General features: G+C 35.8%; 1 protein-coding gene across 1 annotated transcript in view; it reads right to left on the reverse strand.

The window, feature by feature from the left end:
• LOC106872539 (uncharacterized) overlaps window positions 1-22,292 on the reverse strand; it is a 122,894-nt gene that overhangs the window by 21,016 nt on the left and 79,586 nt on the right. The window contains exons 6-9 of the mRNA XM_052969890.1: window positions 12,260-12,397; window positions 3,210-3,365; window positions 2,226-2,345; window positions 1,622-1,675 (exon numbers count right to left, since the gene is read on the reverse strand). Coding sequence (XP_052825850.1) covers window positions 1,622-1,675; window positions 2,226-2,345; window positions 3,210-3,365; window positions 12,260-12,397 — 468 coding nt within the window. The remainder of the gene's footprint in view (window positions 1-1,621; window positions 1,676-2,225; window positions 2,346-3,209; window positions 3,366-12,259; window positions 12,398-22,292) is intronic.

Here is a 22,292-nt window from a genome sequence, read left to right on the forward strand (position 1 = left end):
TATATATATACGGAGATGTACTTGCATAGCAAGTGACCTGATCTGGGATCGTGTGCTGGAACGAAAACAATTGCAGAGTGGAAGGTGTTTATAAGCCATTTAAAATAACACACAAAAACATTAGATTCATTTCAACATTTAAATTTAATTTGTCAAATTCTGAGATGCAGCACAGAGTTTTGTCAGTGAACAGGTCGCGGTCTCAAAGCAACGAAAATATTTTGACAAATTAAATTTAAATGTTGAAGTGAATCTAACAGTTTTTATGTGTTTTTTAAATGGCTTATAAACACCTTCCACGCTGTAATTGTTGGTATATATATAACTTTATAAATAAGGGCAAAAGAAAAAAATCCCTATGCCAAATATGCTGAGAATAGATTTTATTGATGATTTAAAGTTTATTCTCAACATAATTGGCAGAGGAATTTTTTTTCTTTTGCCCTTATTTATAAAGTTCTTTATAATTTTTACCTTAAAAGGTATTTTTTAATATACTGTCCACTGATATTTTTTGAAAATTTTAACCTATATTAGATGTATATATCATCATCATCATCATCATCATCGTTTAACATCCACTTTCCATGCTAGCTCTGGCAAAGATCACGCTCGGACGGTGCTGTTAGTGCTCCACTGGTACAGGTGCCATCACGATTTTGCTTTCACTTGCCCCAACAGGTCTTCTCAAGCCGAGTTCAGTGTCCAATGAAGGAGACGTTGGCATGGGGGCCAGTCGTCGATTTTAGTTCAATTTCGATTATATATATAATGATACAACAGTGCTTACCACCTGATGATAGGCAGGTACACAGCAGTAGCAGCTGGATCATATTTATATGCCACCTATGAATCATAGTCGTTGCTGGTGCTATATAAATGGCACATAAAAGCACCCATTACACCCCTGGAATGGTTGGCATTAGGAAAGGCATCCAGCCATAGAAACCCAGCCAAGTCAGACTGGAACCTGGTGCAGCTCTCCAGTTCACTGGCTCCAGTCAAACTGTCTGACCCATGCCAGCATCAACAATGGACATTAAATGATGATGATGATGATAGTTTATTTAATAGTATGACGTGCAAAACTCAGCAACTAACAGCTGTTACTAATGCACAGAAACAATTATTGCATCAGTGATCAAACCCTGTTCATTTCATCTTGCCTTATAAATTTCTTTTTATATAAATTCTGCATACGCTAATGAATTACCTACAATACATACATATGTATATATGTATATATATTTGTGCCAGTGGAACATAAAAAGCACCATTCAAGCGTGGCTGATGCCATTGCTGCCTGACTGGCTCCTGTGCCAGTGGCACGTAAAAAGCACCCACTACACTCTCAGAGTGGTTGGCATTAGGGATGGCATCCAGCTGTAGAAATCTTGCCAAATCAGATTAGAGCCTGGTGCGGCCTCCTGGCTTGCCAGTCCTCAGTCAAACCGTCCAACCCATGCCTACAGTATGATAGAGGAACAAGCACAGATGTGTTACAGTAGAGAAGAACTATTAACAGAAATTTCTATAAATCCCATGTTGTAATGAACTAACGATGCTATTTCAATTGATTGAGAAAGGACAATGGCAAATAAATATTTAAAAGGTGACTTACTTTTAACTTTAGTTAAAATTTGCTCCACATCAGGATTCTCATCAAACACATAATCTACAAATACAAAAAAACAGAAAGCGTCACACATGTTTAATAACATGGCGTAGTTTCTAGAGAAAGTTATCATCATCATTATCATCATCAACAACCCTCTGGACATTATTGTTGTCTTGGGTCCTAAGACTCTAAGGCCCAGTTATCTGGTTCCCATAACATTTAAGTGACTGACATCACAACATTCCTTCCTGATCAGAAGAATAGTCTGTCGAAGGGTGACCCATTTCTACAGCTGAGTGGACAGAGCAAAGTGAAATGAAATGTTTTGCTCAAGAACATTTGAGTGTCACTCAGTCTGAAAATTGAAACCAATAGCTTATGATGGTGAGTGTAGTATCCTAACCACTCGGTCACACACTGCCTTTGCCTACAAAAAGTTAACAGATCCTCCCTATAATCTACAAAGCTGCACCACTTCCAACATCATGGGTTCAGTTTTTATAGAAAGTCAACAAAGAAATCATGAAACTAAAAATACTTCCATGCTTTTAGCATGTTTAATTAAATTGCCATATTCACAGAGATGCAAATCACAAAATATATTTACCTTTCCCACTACTTGACAATAAAACAGGTGGTAATCCATTTTCCGGGATGTGACATTTATTTCGAGGGCTGTTTGCTGACCGCAAACAGCGTGTGCGAGGAGTTATAGATTGATCATTGCCTATAAAGTAGAAACGATAACAATAGATCATCATCATCATTTTAACAAACAAACAAACAAAAAAAACAAGTAAAGGAGTGAAGTTAGTTGTGCCTTGGGAAGGTCATTGCACCAATAATAACACACACACTGGTTCAATATAACTTCTTTATTGTTAGTTAACTGGTTAAATATCTAACCAACTAACTAATCAATCATTTGCTTAATGTGCTGATTAAACAATGGATTAGTTGTTTGTTAGATTGACTGTTTAGCCAACACAGTAAACAAACAATCAATTGGATAAATGGTTAGATATTTAACCAATTGACTAACAATAAAGACGTGATATTGAACCAGTGTGTGTGTTTACTACTATTGGTGTAATGACCTTCCCAAGACACACACACACAAAAAAAGAAGATTTGTTTCATTATGAGTTCACATCAAGAATCTTGCAAACCAAATACAAAAATACAGTGAAGTTAGTATTTTTTGATGCACAAAATAGGATCAAAGTCAGCACACAAGTCATGAATTTATTGGTGAATTAAACTTCATTGTCTGTAATTATATAAAACATCACATAGTCGTGCTAGTTTTAGCCCTAGGACTCATCAGGCTGGTTACTCAGTTTCCATCACATGTAAGTAATTGTTATCTCCAACAATAAGTTTGTTGTTGTATTATTATAAAGTCTTAGTTTTACAGTTAATTATTAAAAGGTACTGAGAGTGAAGATGTGCAATGACTGTAGTTAGTTCAATGTATTTACAAATAAAATCTGATATGAAGCTTCCTTAAAGACTTAATTATCTCCCTTCCAAAATGAAATTAATTTTTGTATTTTGTATCCGGAGATGTTTAAAAATTAAAATCACTCACCCTGAGTTATCCTTTCTACTTTCTTCTGTACTCGTCCCGTCCGCCTGGGGGGTAAACGGGAATCTTGAGGGTGATCAGCTTCTTCAGTTAGATCACCCCCAGGTCGAATACCATCTGAGAATATGACTTGTTTTGGCTCTCCCTTTCGCTGGCTTCCTGTAAAACAAAAAATACTGCCTGGCATCAATCTTACTGTTAACGTTGGTTCAGTAGAGTCAACAGAGAAATGAAGACTAGCAACGTTACAACACACGCACATTTATATGGAATGAGGAACTTTTGAGATTGCAAATGAAAAGAAAAGAACTCAATACAGAAAGTAGAGTGTGTCTTATATTAGAAGCTGACATTCTCATGACTCTTGGTTTCACATTATTAACAATTATTCAAATGACTAAAAATGAGAAGCAGCACAAATGCGTGCGTGCGTGCGTGTATAAAATATTTGCAAATGCTGAAATATAGTTATGAATAAACTTAGTTTGAATTGCTTGTCGAAGACTATCAAAAAATGTATCATTTAGCTATTGAACTATGCAGAACACCTGTTCAATTATTCACATACTAACAACTATATAATATTTCATGTCTTCAGTATCATACGTGTAAAACACATGAAAGCAAGGAAGATGGTTATCATTAACACCACTTGAAGTGTTGATGTCTAACTGAATTTTGTTTTTCTTCCATAATTTGGTCATTTTCCATAAATCCGTATGTAGAAAATAAACTGTGTTAGCCAGCTGGCAGGTGGAAATTCCTCAATCAGTACCAATGAAAGGTTCTCCATCAACAGTTCAAAATTGGAAAAGGCTGTCAGGGGCTGTTATATGCCTTCACATGATGCTGGTGACTTGAAAACATCACATGTACATAAATAAAAGACTACATCACATGACCTGCATGAAAACTGGACAGATGAGCGTCTGATGCATTTTCTGCAACCCATCAAAGCTTGATGATCAAGCATGTATTAATGTGTTTACAAACCATCATCATCATCGTTTAACGTCTGTTTTCCATGCTGGCATGGGTTAGACGGTTTGACTGACGTTTGGAGAGCCAGCGGCTGCACCAAGCTCCAATCTGATCTGGCAATGTTTCTACAGCTGGATGCCCTTCCTAACGCCAAGGAGAGAATGATACAACAGCTGCATGAGGGTTGTTGGTAAGGAGATTGAGTAGAAGCAGCTTGAGTGACATGATGGGAAAATTAATGAAAAAGGAACAGGATGACAGATGGAGTAATGAGAGAGATTAAGACAAATGAGTGACAGAGGAAAGGGTAAAGTGAGAGAGTGTTGGATCACAATAAAGAAGTTTAATGGTAGAGAAGGACTCATTACACAAACAACAAATAAACTGACAACAGGAACCTCAGTCATTATGATCATCATCATCAGCAGCACTGTCTTTTCACTTTTCCATGCTTGCATGGATTTGCAGGTCTTCTCCAGCAAGTGATTCATCACTTGCTGTACTCGTCTATCATCTCTTTTATGAGATTCAGCCTCTTTAGATCAGTCTTCATCATTTCATCCCATGTCTTCCGAGATTCCATCCACTTGACACACTCAACACTTCTTCTTTATACAACTCACACCTTCCATATACGTATCACCCCTATCAACATAGTCTTCTCTCTTGCACCCTACAGTTGATTCCTCTCACATTTAGTTTATCCCTCAACCCATTTTTGTAACCCTAATCATGCAAACTAACATTAGACTTCCAGTACACCTCCAGCAAAGCATACTGGCCTCATTTCTTTCCAAATTCTCCACATTCAAAGCCTATGGTTCACTACCAGACAGCATCAAAACTCTCAGAAAGAAACCCTTTGTTGCCAACAGAGGGAATAATTGCCCAAACTTTTTCTCTTCCATTCTTATTCTGGTTACCATACTTTCAGCATACTCACCTCTTCTGCAAATTAAGTCATCTCATTAGCAAAAACCATCAACTACTTCCAGAAACCCATTCCAGGAATATTCTTACTGTTAACTGCTATCATTCATCCGCTACACCATTAAGTCTACTCTATCAATCCATTTGTGAGCCTACAACATCACCTCTCCATAAACAGTTTACATTACACACACGCCATATGGAATTCTTGTCTGCTTGTTTTCTGCACAAGGAGCTTGGCCACTTGCCCTGATGGAAATTCAGTCTTGTCTACTCTCCTAGCATCTGAAACTTTAGTCTTAGCTAGATTTATTTTGAAGTCTTGTGATGCTTGATTTTCATCCCTAAATCTCTTATTAAATTTAGCTGTGAAAACTAGGTTCAGAACTTTGCATGCCTCAAACTCTTCTGTTATGGCCTGAAGGACTATAATTAACAGAAGAGGGCAATGAGCCTACAGCCTGTCGAATTCCTCACTGAATTCATTGCTAACTCTTACCTTGCTGATAGTAACCCCTATACATAGCTTGCACTGCTCTCAGATTACAGGGTGGACTCTTGCCAAAGGCTTCATCCAGATGGACAAATATTAAAGCCAAGTAGTTTAACACTAGCTGCATACTTCTCTCATAGCTGTTTCACTAGGGAAAGGACATTGACAGTACTCCATCCTGGTATAAACCTGAACTGCTTCTCATCTTGTTTAATCCTATTTATAATTCGTTGTGCTCTGATTCTGATAATGATAATCCATCCGGTTGTTTGTGTATGTGTGTGTATATATATATATATATATATAATCAGCATTTTAATTTTGACTTATATGTAAGCAAAGAACAGTAGACATTAAATTTTGTAGTAATAGATTTTTCTACAGCTAGAAGCTCTTCCACCTACCTCCAAGTAAAGTGTAACATTTCCCAACCCCTTTCAACAACAAATGGCCCTGGTATACTTCCCTAAAAATTTACTAACAAATGACTAGGTTTTTTTCTTTAATAATTAATTGAAATTTTTGCCACAAGGGCAGCTTTGGGGAGGTGAGAATGAGTTGATTACATCGACCCCAATGTTCAACCGGTACTTATTTTATCAACCCTGAAAGGATGAAAGACCATGTTGACCTCAGCAGAATTTGAACTCAGAACGTAGCAACGGACGCATCCAGCGTGCTAACAATTCTGCCAGCTCACCGCTTTATCTTTTTTCTTTAATAATAATCCTTTTTCAGTTCTGTATTTAAGAAATGAGGAATTATGTGCATCCGTCAAAAAGTAGATAATGCAAATAATCACTTTTGTTTATAATCAGTGTACCCATGTCCGGACAAGAGTGAAACACACACATTCTCACATGACCGGTTTCTTCCCGTTTCCAATCTACCAGATTTCATTCAGAAGGCATTGGTCAATCTACAGCTAGAGTAAAGGACACTAACCAACAATGTACACACAGCAGACACTGTTTTCTGCTAGTAACAAAGGATTTCTCTCTCAGAGTGAGAGGAAGAGTGTGTGATATTTGTATATGAACTGTAATACTGCATGACGGTGAGACTGAGGATTTGTGAAGGCTATAAAGTCATGAACTGAGCATGGTTTACTGGCTGAATTGGTGTTAATGTACACCAGTGTTCCACAACCTTTTTACACTTGCCGTACACTAACATTCGATTCAAAATTTGGCAACACACCTGAACTAAAAATATAACTAAAAGATTTGGGAAAAAAATTACATTCAGGTTACACTGTGGCACATCTAGCATCATCTCATGGCACATCATTGTGTCGCAGCATACCGGTTGCAGAGAACTGGTGTACACTGATATAGTACAAATTAGGTGGCAGGATACAAAGAAGATACACAAATAAGTGGACGTAGTGTGCAAGGGAGAAGACTGTGATCGTATGGATATGTGAAGTGTATGGCAGATGAGAGCTGGAGAAAGAAGTACAGGGTATGTAAAGTGGAAGGGACCAATGAAAGAGGGGAACCTAGGAAGGCATGGGAGAAAATGGTTGAAGACTGATCTCAGAATGATGAACATCACAAAAGAAATGAGAAAGGATTGTTAAATAACTGGAGACACACAAAGTCCTTGATAAGATTTAGTCATTCTTGCAGGCAGGGTATAGTGGACATCAGAACGATGACAGATGGGATCACAGGACCCTGTCCAAAATAATGGCCACCCTTCTAGTGCTGGTGCCACAATAATAAAGTGCAGCCAAATACGCTCTGTAATGTGGTTGATGTTTGGGATGAAATCCAACCATGAAAACTATGTTAGCACCTTTTGAGTGAGGTACAGTCTTTAAATCCATTTACAATAACTGAAACTATACAGACACAAGGACTGAATATGACAACTCACTTGACTCATGCCTGCACAGAAAACTTCCATTAAAATTATGATGATACTGATGACGATATATACATATACATGTGTGTGTGTGTGTGTATATATAATGATGATGCTGATGATGTATAAAACTTTTGGTCTTATAATATTTCTTTAAATTATAATGACATTTTAGTAACAACAAAAACTTCAAATGCTGACATTCAGAAAGAAAACCAGAACAATTCTAAGAAAAGCAATCAACAGCAGCACTAATTAATTAACAATTATAGCAGCTAAACATTGAAAGCAAGTATTAATATCTTTCAAACATTATCATGCATGAAAGTATTACATTATAAATGAAATAAAACAAGAAAAATTAATTAAAAAAAAAAACTGCTGCCACTGTATGAAAGCCAAAACATAATGCTAAAGTAGAACACACGACAAGAAATATACCTTTATTTTAAACTGAATTAAATTTAAACTTATTAAAAGAATATTTCTAAAAATCTAAAACTGAAAATATTCAACTAATTTTGCTTAAAGACTCCAGAAATATAAGCTACAAGTCCTTTTTTTTTTTTGCTCTTGTTTAAAATATTAAAAATGTTAAGAATTTTTAAGGATATTTCAATAAAATCATTTTCATGATTGTAATGTCCACTTTTCCAGGCTTGAATGAGTCAAATGGAATTTATTGAGGCAGATTTTCTATGGCCAGATACCTTTCCTGTCACCAATCCTCATCTGTTTTTCAAGCAAAGTAATATTTCTCCAGGACATGTTCTTGCAGAATATTTTGCCAGACATGTTCCTGCAGAATATTGGAAATGAGTGACACTGCTTATATAAGAGTGACACTCATTCACAACTATCACATGATGTCAAGACAAGGAGACACAAACATAAACACACTCACACATGTGTGTATGTGTGTGTGTGTGTGTGTGTGTGTGTGTACAATGGGCTTCTTTCAGTTTCTGTCTACCAAACCCATTCTCAAGGCAGAAGAAGACACCTGCCTAAGGTGTCATGCAGTGGGACTGAACCCAAAACCATGTGGTTGGGAAGCAATCTCCTTAACCTCACGGCCACGCCTGTGTCACAACTGCAATGACGAGATTATAACTATTCAACAAAAACAGCGATGAACTTTATGATAAACAAATAACTAATATAACCCGAGAAAAACTTTTATGAATGTGTGTGTGTGTGTGTGTGTGTGTGTGTGTGTGTGTGTGTGTGTGTGTGTGTGTGATCCACACTCCTGTTTTATGTTTAAAGAGAAACTGTGACCATCGTAGCTACAAGAAGATGACAAGAACCACTTACAACATATCTGCAGACATTACTCGATTCCACACACTTCCATCAAAAGTGTGCATTCAGAACTCTGAAGATATTGTACGAGACCAAACATACAAGCTTGATTGTGCATGCGTGGAGCAGCACAGGTATACCTAACTATGTTGAGCAATATGAAACCCAGGTACGGACCAGACTTTATTAGAAGTCTGATGGTGTTTGGATAAATTAGAAATTGATTCTGTTAACGACTGGACACATAAGTGTCAGGAGATACAATGTAACACTGTAAAAGTTACTAATAAGTGAAGAATTTATGATGTTTACATAAATATATGAATTATAACTTCAAGGAAGAAAATAGTAAATTGAAGTCTCATGCAACAATCAGAAAACATTGGCAAAACAAAGGAATGGAATAATTATGCTAAAAGTCTGCAATGTAACAACTGTTGATGCAAAAAATGTCAGAATTCAGAGAAGAATCAAAGAAGGAAAATTATCAGAATATAATATTTCCGCCAAGCATAACATATAACAGATAGAACTTTGCATGCTAGATTATCTTTGGTAGAATACCATAAAATAATAACAGATTTGTATTCCCCATTGTCTAATGAGTAGATATTTTAATTAACATATGCTTTATTTCAATATCTTGAATTACCTAATTCGAGAACCGATGAATGATATCAAAGAGTAAATCCATGATAATTAAGAGCTCAATTAACAACAGGTCATTAAAGCCCGACAAATTATGACATTGCAGTAAATCCAAGTAGGACGACCTTACATACAGTTACATAATCGGCTAGAATGGTTTTCTGATTAATATTACACATAAAATTCCTGATAATTTGGGTAAACACAGCTTTTAAATTAAATTAATAAATTATATATCACAATCATGTAATATGTACATTCAATGATGTTTATCTTAATGAAACAGCTGTTGAAAACAATGTCTGAACTATTAAGTGAAATTTACATGTTTTGTACTTTTATTTTAAATATTTTGAGTTGCATTAACTAATGACATGAGAATCAATCTTCTTTCCAACCAATTTTGAGAGCATTTGAAATGTCTGAACATAAAGATTTTTAAAATAGTTAACTCTGACCCTACACGCACAAGCAATTCAAAATGTTGCAGCAGTGATCATCAGGAGACATACTTTGTACAAGGCACTATTACAAACTAGAGATCCAGGTTATATAAGTTATATAAACAGCTTTCACTGGATTATTTACATAATTTTCAGAGGGGTCATTCCAAGAACCCCCACCTTCTCTTTTGATACATTTTTTTTTTATCACATCACTGCAACATATAAAAGAAACGGATCCTTTCAATAGATGTTTATTGTACAGATTAATATTGTACCTGCAGTCTTTGGGACTTTTTTTAAGTGCAGCCTTTGGGAAGAAACCTGGATTTTGCAGGAAAAGACATTTTTGTTGATCAAATAGCATTGTATTTATTTATCATCATCATCATCATCATCATCTTATACCTGTTTTTCCATGCCTGCATAGTTTTGGACACGTTTTCTCCTAAACAGCATCTCACCACTTGATGCCGTCCTCTACCAGTTCCTTCGTGCAGTACAGCTTCCTGAAATCAGCCTTTACCATTTCTTTCCCGTATCTTCCTTGGTCTTCCTCTTTTGGTTCCTTTCATCTGGATCACCGGGCACCTTTTTTTTACCCAGCTTTCCCCTTCCATACACAGCTTAATATCCATTCCAGCCGATCACAGCTGGTTCCTCACAAACTCAGTCAACCTCTGCAATCATTTATGCATCATCATCATTCATGCAAAACAAAATCACATCAACCGGAAGACTCACTGCACTCCCTTCCAGACCCCACACACATCCCCTGCATTCAAAACTCATGTTTTGCTACCATACAATATTGGACTGCATAGACAAGCACCAACATCGAGAGGTCACAGCTCTAGTAACATGGACATGGGAGTACAGTGTCACAAGAAAGAATCACAAGATGAATTCTTCATGCCAAACTAACCGACAGGAGACCTAAGGGTAGACCAACAATGAGATGGTTGGATGATATCCATAGTCTCTGCTGGTCATTCCTGAGAATCCAGCCACAAAGTGGAATAACGTTTGTTTTTGATAGGACACTATTGAGAAGATGCTTCCATGAATACTAGGCAGAGAAGATGGATGGAAACAAACACCTTACAAAATGACCTGATTAAGTTCCTAAAAAGTCAATTTATACATTTTATTTCTTTAATCTTTATGATTATATTTCCCCAATAAATGTAATTACATTGTTCCACCGATTTAATTAAAATCTTTTTTTTAATGTGCCTTTATTAGATTATACTTAATTCAAGGTGGCCTTCAAATATAAAAGGTCCCCTCAACCTTGTTTAGCTGATTCAGTAAAGACAAACAGTTTAAAACAAGGGACAATACTTCATTTTTAGTCAAACTGGAGTATTTTGCCAATGATTGTGTAAAAATACCTGTTTTTCTTGTTATTAGTGTCCATTTACTAAAATTATACATACATACACACGTGTAGCTGTGTGTATGTGAGTGTTCATATGTAGCTTTGTTGCTTTATGATCTGGTAGAACTGGTTAGACTATACTAACTAAAGAGGTCTTATAAAACTGGAATATGTCTGGAGTTGTCAATTTACTTCCAAAGATCAGATCCCACTGTACACCCATACTCTATTTTATAGTTCATTTATCTAATTTAAACTAAGGAATAGTCTCCCTTGCCTTTCATAACCAGAATCAATATGCAAATGACCTCTTCATAACAAGGTGTAATTATAATGAAAATTTCTTGGGTATGGGCAGGGAAGGGTTCACTAAAATTAATTATATCAACAGAGACTTAATAATTAACAGTATGTATTTACAGCCCAGGGCTGAGCAGAATGACAGGGCCTTACTCAAGAGGCACATTACAATGCCTCGGGTAGTAAGGGCTGAATTCATAAAATATATTCAATACAACGGCAAGAAACTCTCAACAGAACTAAACAGCAGAAGGTCTTCAAAGAAGAAACCCTACTCTGGCAAGGGTTTCGGCCCTGAACTTCTTCTTTACACTCTTAGAGGGAAAGGCTGCATCTAGGGCACGACTCCTCTCCTGGGCGGCCTTCTGCTGACACTTTTTTGCCACTTGGATATCGGAGACTTATGCATTTAAACTCCTTGGAGGTCTCATTGAGTTGTGATTTCATCTGCATTGACCCAGCTTTCAGACTTAAAGAACGAAGAATGTCAGTTGGTTGCTATGGTAATGGTGAAATATCAACGCTATCATAATGACGCACTCAGAGTTACTTCCCTTAGCATTAAATCGCAATAAACACACACTCACACATTAATATTCCACTACAACATCAATAACATCAATTCAAAGACAATGAAAACAATTTTTAAAAAACAACAACAACAACAATAATAATAATATTATCAAGCCTCTTTGTCACTCACCCTCTCTCTTGAGAACACCGACTGGAACCATGACGGTCGGCAATGGAACATGCGCATTGGCTTGTTGCAATGGTGGGATGGTGGAGCAGTACTCACTGGGGTTATTAGGGTTAGGACTTCGTCCAGACCGGTTCTCCGCTGGGAAAAATTAAGCAGGCAAGCCACGATAGAGATTCGTTAGTAAGCAGAGTGAAGAAGAGACAAATTAATAGATTGTTGGAGCAATATGGCATAACAAACCAACTAAGCAACAGACACAGGAAAAACAGTATCAAACGGAAAAGAAAAAAAAGAGAGAGAGAGAGAGAGAGACAACAGCAGCAGCATCACTGTACAGCTTCTTTAACCTCTCTCAACATGCAAAAATGTGGTGGATTTTTGGAGTTTAACCCTTTCGTTACCAACCCGGCTGAAACCGAATCTGACTCTGTGGTACAAATGTCTTGTTTCCGTCCACCAAACCTTAGTCACAATTTATGTTCCTAACACTAGCTTAACGATAACGAAGTTATTTTTACTAAGTAATGGAAAGAAACACAGAGCATCTCAAAATAAATACAGTAACGAAAGGGCTAAAGTTTTATTTTACCCAAGTAAATATTCTACAAGGATATATTACATGTGTGATTGATTTAACAAGCTTTAAAAATAAATAACCAGTTGTTACATATTTCGGACTTTGTTTTTGTGTTTTTTCTAACAAGGATCAATTTAATTCTTTTGATACCAGCCTATCCAACACTGTCCCTAGATCTAGGGTACAAACTTTCCCCATTTCCGAGGGATCTAAATTGAACCCTTTCATCAAAATTTTATGTTAATTTATGCTCCAAACACCAGCTGAACCCTTCAGCATTCAGATTAGTCTGTTAAATGCTTATTTATTTGTATGGTTTTCAATTAATCATGCTAAATCTTGTAGTTTTGAGATTTTGATGATGTACTTGTGTATTTTAAGAATAATATTGTAGGATAGGTGTGAGAGGCAGGATCTGACTTGTTTAAACACAAAGCAGGTCGAATATTTGGGCCTGAAATAGCTGGTTTAAATGCTAAAGGGTTAATAATGACAGTTACATCACTAAATGCTTCGTTATTTCTTTCTTTTTTATTAATTGAAACTAAAGCAGTGTATTTCAACAGAAATACAATAATAAAAGGGTTAACTCATTTAATACCAACCTTTTAAAGATTATCTTTGGTTCTGAGATATAAACTTTCTGTCAAAAAGTTAAAAACTTCTATCAAAATTTCATGTCAACCCTTTTGTTACCATATTTCGGTTGGAATACCTTTGTTTTGCTTCAATTAATTTTGAAAGCAATAAAGAATTTAGTAGAATAATTGTCATTATAAAGGTGGTGTTTGGAATATAAGGAATTTTGATGAAAGGTTTTTTTTATCTAGAGTTCTTTGAAACATGAAGTTCGTTTCATAGAACCAGGAGTAATTTGGAGTGAGTTGGTATCAAAAAGATTAATTTACATTCCAAATATCAACTTCATAATTACAAAATTAATTTTAGTAACTCCATAATTATTTTTAAATTAATTGAAATAACGGCAGAGTATTTCGACAGAAGGACCAAGACCTCCTTCAGTCATGGATGACCATGGCACAATTCCAGGCAAGACTGTTTATGGAAGCCCAGCAATCACCCATGCATGCCAGCTTCCCCTTCTTCACGCCACTGATGTTATCCACGGGAGAGGCAAAGGCCGATACGGCTTCGCACCAGTGACGCTGCAACTCATTTCTACAGCTGAGTGAACTGGGGCAGCATGAAATAAAGTGTCTTGCTCAAGAACACAGCACACAACCTGGTTCAGGAATTGAACTCACTACTTCATGATTGTGAGCCTGACACTCTAACCACTCAGCCATACACCTTCTTGCCATATTTCAACAGAAATCTGGTAAGAAAAGGATTAATCAAGAAAGTAGTGTGTTCAAAGAAATAGTTCAAAGTGGCATTGAAAAGGCTGAGAAAATGTTTAAGAAACCTGGGTTCTACTTTTAAAACATTCTCTTGTAATTGTTCAGGAGAATAATAAACCTCACGACAGAGACAGAGTGATGAAAAATATTCTGTTATTGCAATGTAAAAAGTCTGATATCGATTCTACAAAACTAAAATATTCATGAGAACTTGACAACAGGAAACTGAGGAAATTGAAACCCTTTTTCTGGATTTGGTTGGCAGAGCATTTTAATAATAGATTTCAGAACAACAACAATTATTGTTTGCAACACTGAAGTTGGGCCACCAAGTTTGGCAGAGATGTCAGTCAATTAAATCTACAGGACTTATTTTTCCAACCCCAGAACGATGAAAGGTAAAACTGGCTTCTGAAGGATTTGAACTCAGATCATGTTGGATTACAACAAAATAAGACAAAGCATTTTCACCAATTCTGAACATCTACCAACATCCAAGAATAATTATTTTTAATTTCTGGCACAAAGCCAGCAATTTTAAAGAAGACGAGGAAATCAATTACATCAACCCCCAGTGTTTGACTGGTACTTTATTTTATCAACCCTGAAAGGTTGAAAGGCAAAGTCAACCTTGGCACTATTTGAACCCAGAAAGTAAAGAGCCAGAAAAAATGCTGCCAAGCACAAGGCCAGAGCAGGAGGGAAGGAAAAAAGGTGATTATGTCAATCCCAATATTTTGACTGATTCTTTATTCTATCAATCCTTGGAAGGAAGAAAGAGAAAATGGGCCTCAGTGAGATTTGAACTCAGAAGCTGACTGACCACAGCCAAATGATAATATGAAGAAACTCTATGGAATTGCTGAAGATTGAGTTTTGGATTCTGTCTGTGCTATCTTACAAAGAATGCAATGAAGACATTGTTAAAAAAAAAGAGGCAAAAACCATCTGGAATTTGAAAGAATTGGCTCAAAATACAATGGAGACTTTGTCACAAATAGAACTTTCTAGAACAGTGGTTCATAAGCAGGGTCCACACAGCCCCTAGGTTTCAACAGCAAAATCTTGTATGTTTCTCCATGTGCAATAAGTTAGTTACACCTCTACAATACACAAAATATTTTTAAAAATTTTTATTCACTTTCAGATAATATTTAATTATAAAAATACAACAGGGGTTTCTTTATACACTGAATGGCAACGGCAATCCAGCAGAGTAAAAGGGGTTTGAAAGGGGTCCATGGGTGAAAAAATGGTCGAGAACCACTTTTCTTGAATCTTTTCTGTCTTTTACAGAAAGGCCAGCTGTAATAACTTTCACAATGTCATGGATTTTGAAGGTAATAGCTATAGCTGAGAGAACTAACCCCACCACCACCACCACCACCAGTATTTCACTGGTACATATTTTAACAACCCTGAAAGATTGACTGACCAAGTGAACTCTGGCAGAATTTGATCTCAGAATGCAGAAGGACAGAAGCAAATCCTACAAAGAATTTGAACCTGGAACTCTACTGCTCTTTTATTTCATGGCCTTCTCATCAGAATTAATAACAACAGCTACACTATTACCACTTTAACAGTAAAGTCTACTGACACCACTACCCTTTAACAGACATATCTACTAACACCACTGCCACTTTAACAGTTATATCAACTAACACTGCTACCCATCAATAGAAGTATCTACTCACACTACTACCACCACCACTTCAAGTGTAATGCTTCCCATTCGGCCATTAGTAAGAAAGCTACAGATGATCAAACTAGACATTACTGGTTTAATTAGGTCTTAATTATAATAAGACTAAGACCTGGTGTCAGTAATTATGACGATATAAATGTTATAAAGTTTAACACAAACTACTTTATGATGAAAAATACATAACATGCAATACAAATACACACATATATATATATATATATATATATATATATATATAATGTTGACCAACTATAGGTGTGTGTGTGTGCGTGTGTGTATACACACACACATTATATACATATATATATACTTAATTTATATAAATGTGTGTGTGTGTATGTATATAAATGAATAAACTCTGTATATTTGTGTTGTACACATATACACAACACAAGAGAACGAATGAGATTAGTTTTCGACTGGGAAAATACTTGAGAAATAATTATGAGCTTAACAACCTGATCAAATGCCATAAAAAGATTTTAAGTAGCATTTAATCAATAACAAAATGTCCTCAGAAATCACAGAATGGCTTTATAAAGGATTTAGCAAATATTCTAAAATAAAAAAAAAATGGTTTTGAATTTTGGTTAAGTTAAGTGTTTGCTAAACAATTGGGTGGAGGGCGATAAATGAAAGACAGTAAACATTTTTGTTGTAGTGTGTGTGATTGAGATTCTTATGAAGAAGTGAGCCAAGGAGGGAACAGTACCCATCTCGTTTGCAGGTAGTCCAAGACTGAAGCATAACATTATGGTAACAGGAACAAAAATTTTCAGTAAAACAAACAGTTTGAAGAACTAAACGACAGATAAAACATTAAGAAATATTGAACCTTTCATGAGACAGGGTGATATCAACATCTGATGCACTTCAATATTGTCGATATCAACACATGTATACACACTCTAGCATCATTGTAATACACCTGTGTATCACAGCAACACACTCCAGTATTACGAACACCAACACAGTGAAACCCTCTACTTTTTGTGGACACTGTAGAACTAAACTGGCCAAATACAGTCTGATAGAAAGCCCAATCATTCCATTTACTTATTTTGGATTATACTTTAATTGATACATTTCCTCAATTCCCCTGACTCTCAAGAGCAAGCACCAGATAATTTGGGAAGAGACAAATCCTCATTTCTCCTCGATTTCACGGTGAAACTCAAGCTAGACATCAGCTTTAAAGACTTGTAAGGGCTAACAAAATATTTACATTACATTGCTGACACAAAATGACACAATCCACAACTACTGACACTGGTGTGTTACTAAACTCCCTAATTCTGGCAGATTATTTCCTCTGACTCACCTTAGCAGGATATGACACTTCAATCCTTTGAAGATTAGCAGGATGTTGGAAACACTGACAGAATGCCTAACATGTCATAAACAGTGTTAATATAAAATATTTCAGTACCGCACTGCTGTGAATATATGCGTCATTATTTTCAAGTTTCTATGAAGTATCATACAGGTTTATTACGGACACCAGACCAAACTGACCAGATCACATCGACTGCTGTTGACAGTGACCGAATCACATTGGCAAGATAAGTGTCTCGTCTTTACTTACATAACAACAGTACGCCATGATACTGCATAAATTACAAACATAATTCAACATATAGGGACAGATGTGGCTGTGTGGTAAGAAGTTTTCTTTCCAACCACATGGTTATGGGTTCAGTCCCACTATGTGGCACCTTGGGCAAGTGTCTTGAGCTGACCAAAACCTTGTGAGTGGATTTGACAGATGGAAACTGAAAGAAGCCCATCATATATATATATATATTTAACAGAGTAATTTGAAGGCTTAAATTGAAAATGGACACCTTTTAGAGTGCAATCTAATAAAATGTTAACATGTAGCATGCCCTGGGGGTGGGCAGTTTACAGCAAGGGAGGTAATCGTTTCTCAATCAAACATGGTGAGACTAGAAGTTTGGATTTTCAATCAAAGAACAAGAAAGATGCAAAGAATAAATATGAATTTTAACTTTTCTGAGAAGAATTCAACAATTAAACAACTGAGGCTAAATTAAAGAAAGCAATCAGGGTAATTAGTTCTTAATACTAATCAAGGAGTGACTATTTCAATTTATTTTAAACACACTTAAAACAAATTGAAATAGTGATAAATATAGAGGCAGTTATTGAATATTATTTATTATTATTATTATTATTAAAGTAATGAGCGGGCAGAATCGCTAACATGCTGGACAAAATGTTTAGTGATATTTTGTCTGTCTTTAAATTCTGAGGTCAATTTTGCCTTGCATCCTTTTGGGGGTCAATGTCATCAACTAGCCCCTTTCCACCAAATTTCTTGACCTCGTGCCTACAGTAGAAAGGATTATTAGTATTAGTATTATTACGCTCTAAGTGGCGTTCCATCCATCTTTATGTTCTAAGACCAAATTCCGCCAAGGCTGACTTTGCCATTCGTCTTTTTGGAATCGGTAAAATAAGTATCAATCATGTCCGGCAGTCAATGTAATTGCCCTTCCCCTGTCCCCTCAAAAACTTCTAGCCCTATGTCAAAATTTCAAACCATTATTTCTATTATTATTATTATTATTATTATTATTATTATTATTATTATTATTATCTGCCAAGAGGGATGAAAATGGGAGAGGAATCTCTCAGAATTTGAAGTAAAATGAGATTGTCTGGCATGCTGGAACATCACTAAATTTTCATTCTTCATTGGAATAGTAACTCTACAAACTATAGCTTGCTTTAAAAAGTTAAATGAAATATTTTTTTAAAAAACCCTTAAATATGAAAAAATATCCATGCAAAAAGGTTATGTGGGAAGAGTTAGTGAAGGAAAGCAAAGGGAATGTTACCAACGCATGCACCGTATGAAAACTAGCCATAACAATGTGTAAAATAGTCTTTGAATATGAATAAAGTTTTCCAAATTGATAAAGGCCTGGAAAAGAAATAGTCTCAGAAAAAAAAATCCCTGATTGCTGAAATGAAAATGGAAATAATATGGAAGTAGAGCAATACACATGAAATTGCTCATGCGTGCTTCTGTTGTTGACACTAATCATGCCTCACCTTTTGGTAGTAAACTAAGTCCACCTCAAACTTTAATCTCTCCTACATATAAAGGTGCAACAATAGTAAAGATCTTCATTGTTGTACAATGAGGTTCTGTCAATGTGGTGACATATGATGTTTATATTTAGAAACCAGACCTGTGTTTTCACAAACAAAGTAAAGATTACAAACCTAACGGTTCCTCTCCATCAAAGATTTCAGTGAGATAAAAAAACAACTGCATTTAGAATAGCCAATGAAAATGCATTTATATGATCACCTGACCTGTTAAAGATAGCAGTCACATTTCCCTCAAATCACACCCTACCATCTTAGAAATGGAAGGAGACAATGGACAATGTAGTCATAGGTACATGAATGATCACAGCTGAAATGCCGTTTGTGATAGGAATTTGCAGCAACAGAGTTTAACATTGAAATAGTGAAGGACTTCCTTCCACCACACATTCAAAATATAGACTAGATCTTGAAATTAAATATTTGATTTTGTAATTAGTCAAAAGTAATCAATTTTATAACAAAACTTTTGGTTTTGGGGAATCCTAAACTAATTGTACTTACATCAACTTCAGCTGTTCATTAAAACAAAGTGATTTTATTTTATTTTTCTTTGATACTTACAAAAGATATCAAAAACAACCCTGTTTCATGTTGGTTATATAAATCCATGGCTGTAAAACTTGACTACAATTAGGACATCTTAGAGACATTTGACAAACCACAACAAGACTGTTCTTCGGCCCCAAATGTGGGAAACCTCTCACAACCAAAAGGAACAGTAAAGGTTTTTTCCTTTTTAGGAAGGGGCCCAAAAAATAATCAGATATTCCCTGGACCAAGGACTTGGTCTTGGCTGCAGCTCCCATACATACAATGGGACCTCCACCACACCATTTCCTACCAACAAAATTTGAGACTGATTCCAAAGAAAAGTCATTAACATAATTAGCAAACTGACTAATTCGAAACTGCTCATAGTTCTCACTTCAAATTAATGTAAAGTGTTTTTTGTCTGATGGACTCTCAATATATTCCTTGCATGAATAAATAGGCATTACATTTCACAGAATAATCTAAATGCCAAAGGGTTAAGTCTGTAATCCACCCAAGTCACCCTACTTTTCTTAACAAATACTGACCAATCCAGAAGCAAGCACTGACCATTGCAATTTTACACAATTCCCTCATGAATCCTGTTAAAGAATATTCCAGAATTTCTTTTCTCTTTCTCTCAACTACAAATAAGGAAGACTGTCTAAATCTTCTCATTAAGCACAAATCCAATAATTGAGATAATCTACATATATCTCATATTAAAAAGGGATTAATAACATCTAGTGTTACTTCTCAATACCAACATAATCTGTTATTTTTATTTTTTTCATTGTGGCACATGTAACAACCACTGGATTATCCACAAAGTTGCATTTAAATTCATTCATTCATTCTGTTTGATGTCTGTTTTCTCATGCTGGTATGACTTAGAAAGGGAGGTAACTGAGGCAGAATTTTTTAATAAGTGGATGCTCTTCCAGTTGCTAACCCTTACCAGTTTTTCAAGAAAGGCATTTTGCTTTTATTCCAAAGGAATTCAAAAGTACAGAGCCAGTGGATGATTTGTTGACCAGGAATCTCACCTGTCGCAGCACAAGTGGAGATGTCACTGTTTGTAGCTAAGCCTCTGTAGCCATAGTTCATCATTGGTTGGAAACATTATGACTTATTATGTAGCAAGGAAATTAATAATTGGTGCAGTTGTCATCTAATTTTTGTTAATTAGTTTGAATTAGCTAATACTATTTACATAGAAAATGAAGGACAGATATATTTATCTGAGAAATTTTGTTGGTTTCAAAACAAACCTAACAGCCTAAGGAAAGTTTAATTTACTAAACAGTTTAGCAGGGATATGGAGGAGTGAAGGGCAATGCCAGGACTAGAAGTGAAGAAGCAAGGGTGACATCAGGACCAGAAGTAAGAGGAAAATGATGTCATGGGAAGAAGCGGCAATTCTGGACAGCCTTTTTCTTCCTTACGACACTGAGGTGAACAAAACACATGGAAGGAATTTCTGGGTAGAGCAGTTACTGGCCAGAGGTACCTCCAACAAATTCTGCTGATCCTTGTAAAGTGAAACTAAACTATATTGACAAATAAATGGTAAAGTCAGCACTCTTGTACCAAATAAATTAATAAAATTACTTGGAGAGATAAAAAATAATTGTGTGTGAAAAATGTGACTGATTCTTTATATTTGTAACAGGGCATCAATGGAAAGGTCCAATTATGAATTTCTGTGAGAGTTACGAAATGAAAGGGATTTTTTTTGCGAGAAAAACAAATCTGTCCAAATATATTCTTGTATAAAATTTGCAATAGAAATTTTAAAAATAAACTTAATACAAAGTTTATTTTAAAGATAAATTCATTAATAAAACTTAACTCTGAAAAGTGGAGTTGGGTGTCTGGAGACATTAAGTCACAATGAAACACTTGAGTTACTTTATTTAGAACTAAACGAGGAAAGTCATAATGACAACAACTGCTCTAGATGTTGACATCGTTGAACAGGATTCATTGCTGGCGAGAGGACTAAAGACTTCCACTTGACCTCTTTCAATTCAAAGTTTTCTACTCACTTAAAATACAACAGCAACTCATGCTCACAGCACTTGGTCTGACCGAAGAATTCTAATTCTTATTTTTTTAATTATCAACTTATGTACAACACCATAATTTCTTTATTTACAGTAATTACTCTTTTAATTAAAAGTGGATCCAGATATCATATCAATAAAACAACAACATCAGTCTTTTCATTGAGCTGGTGGAGTCACGCCAAAGCAATGGATTGAAAACAATCCATGACCCCATCAAGGTGCGAAGGAGAGGGTTTGAAGGCCAATCCCTCTGCAGGACTTTCACCATGCTGAGCATCACAGGGACCTGTAGGTAGAAGGCCATCAGGTTAACAGTTGAAGCAGCAAAGGTAGCTTCAAGGTTGTGAATGCAATGGCATGAACCCTGGAAAGGTTCCCGAGGTATGGCTGACCAAACACAAGCTGGGGCTTGATTAACACGAGGTGAGAAGGTTGGATTGTCGGAAAACCCAAAATACCTAATGATCTCAAGAAACATTACTGATGATACATTATTTACATTTGATGGATATTTGTCCGCATCTTGTTTGTTAACACAATATTTCAGCTTATATACCCTCCAGCCTTCATCAGGTGCCTTGGGGAAATTTCGAACCTGGGTTCTCATTCCTAAGGTATTTTACGATGTTATTATTATTATTATTCA

This window comes from Octopus bimaculoides, chromosome 8 (genome assembly GCF_001194135.2).
Source record: "Octopus bimaculoides isolate UCB-OBI-ISO-001 chromosome 8, ASM119413v2, whole genome shotgun sequence".
Classification (NCBI taxonomy): Eukaryota; Metazoa; Mollusca; class Cephalopoda; order Octopoda; family Octopodidae; genus Octopus; species Octopus bimaculoides.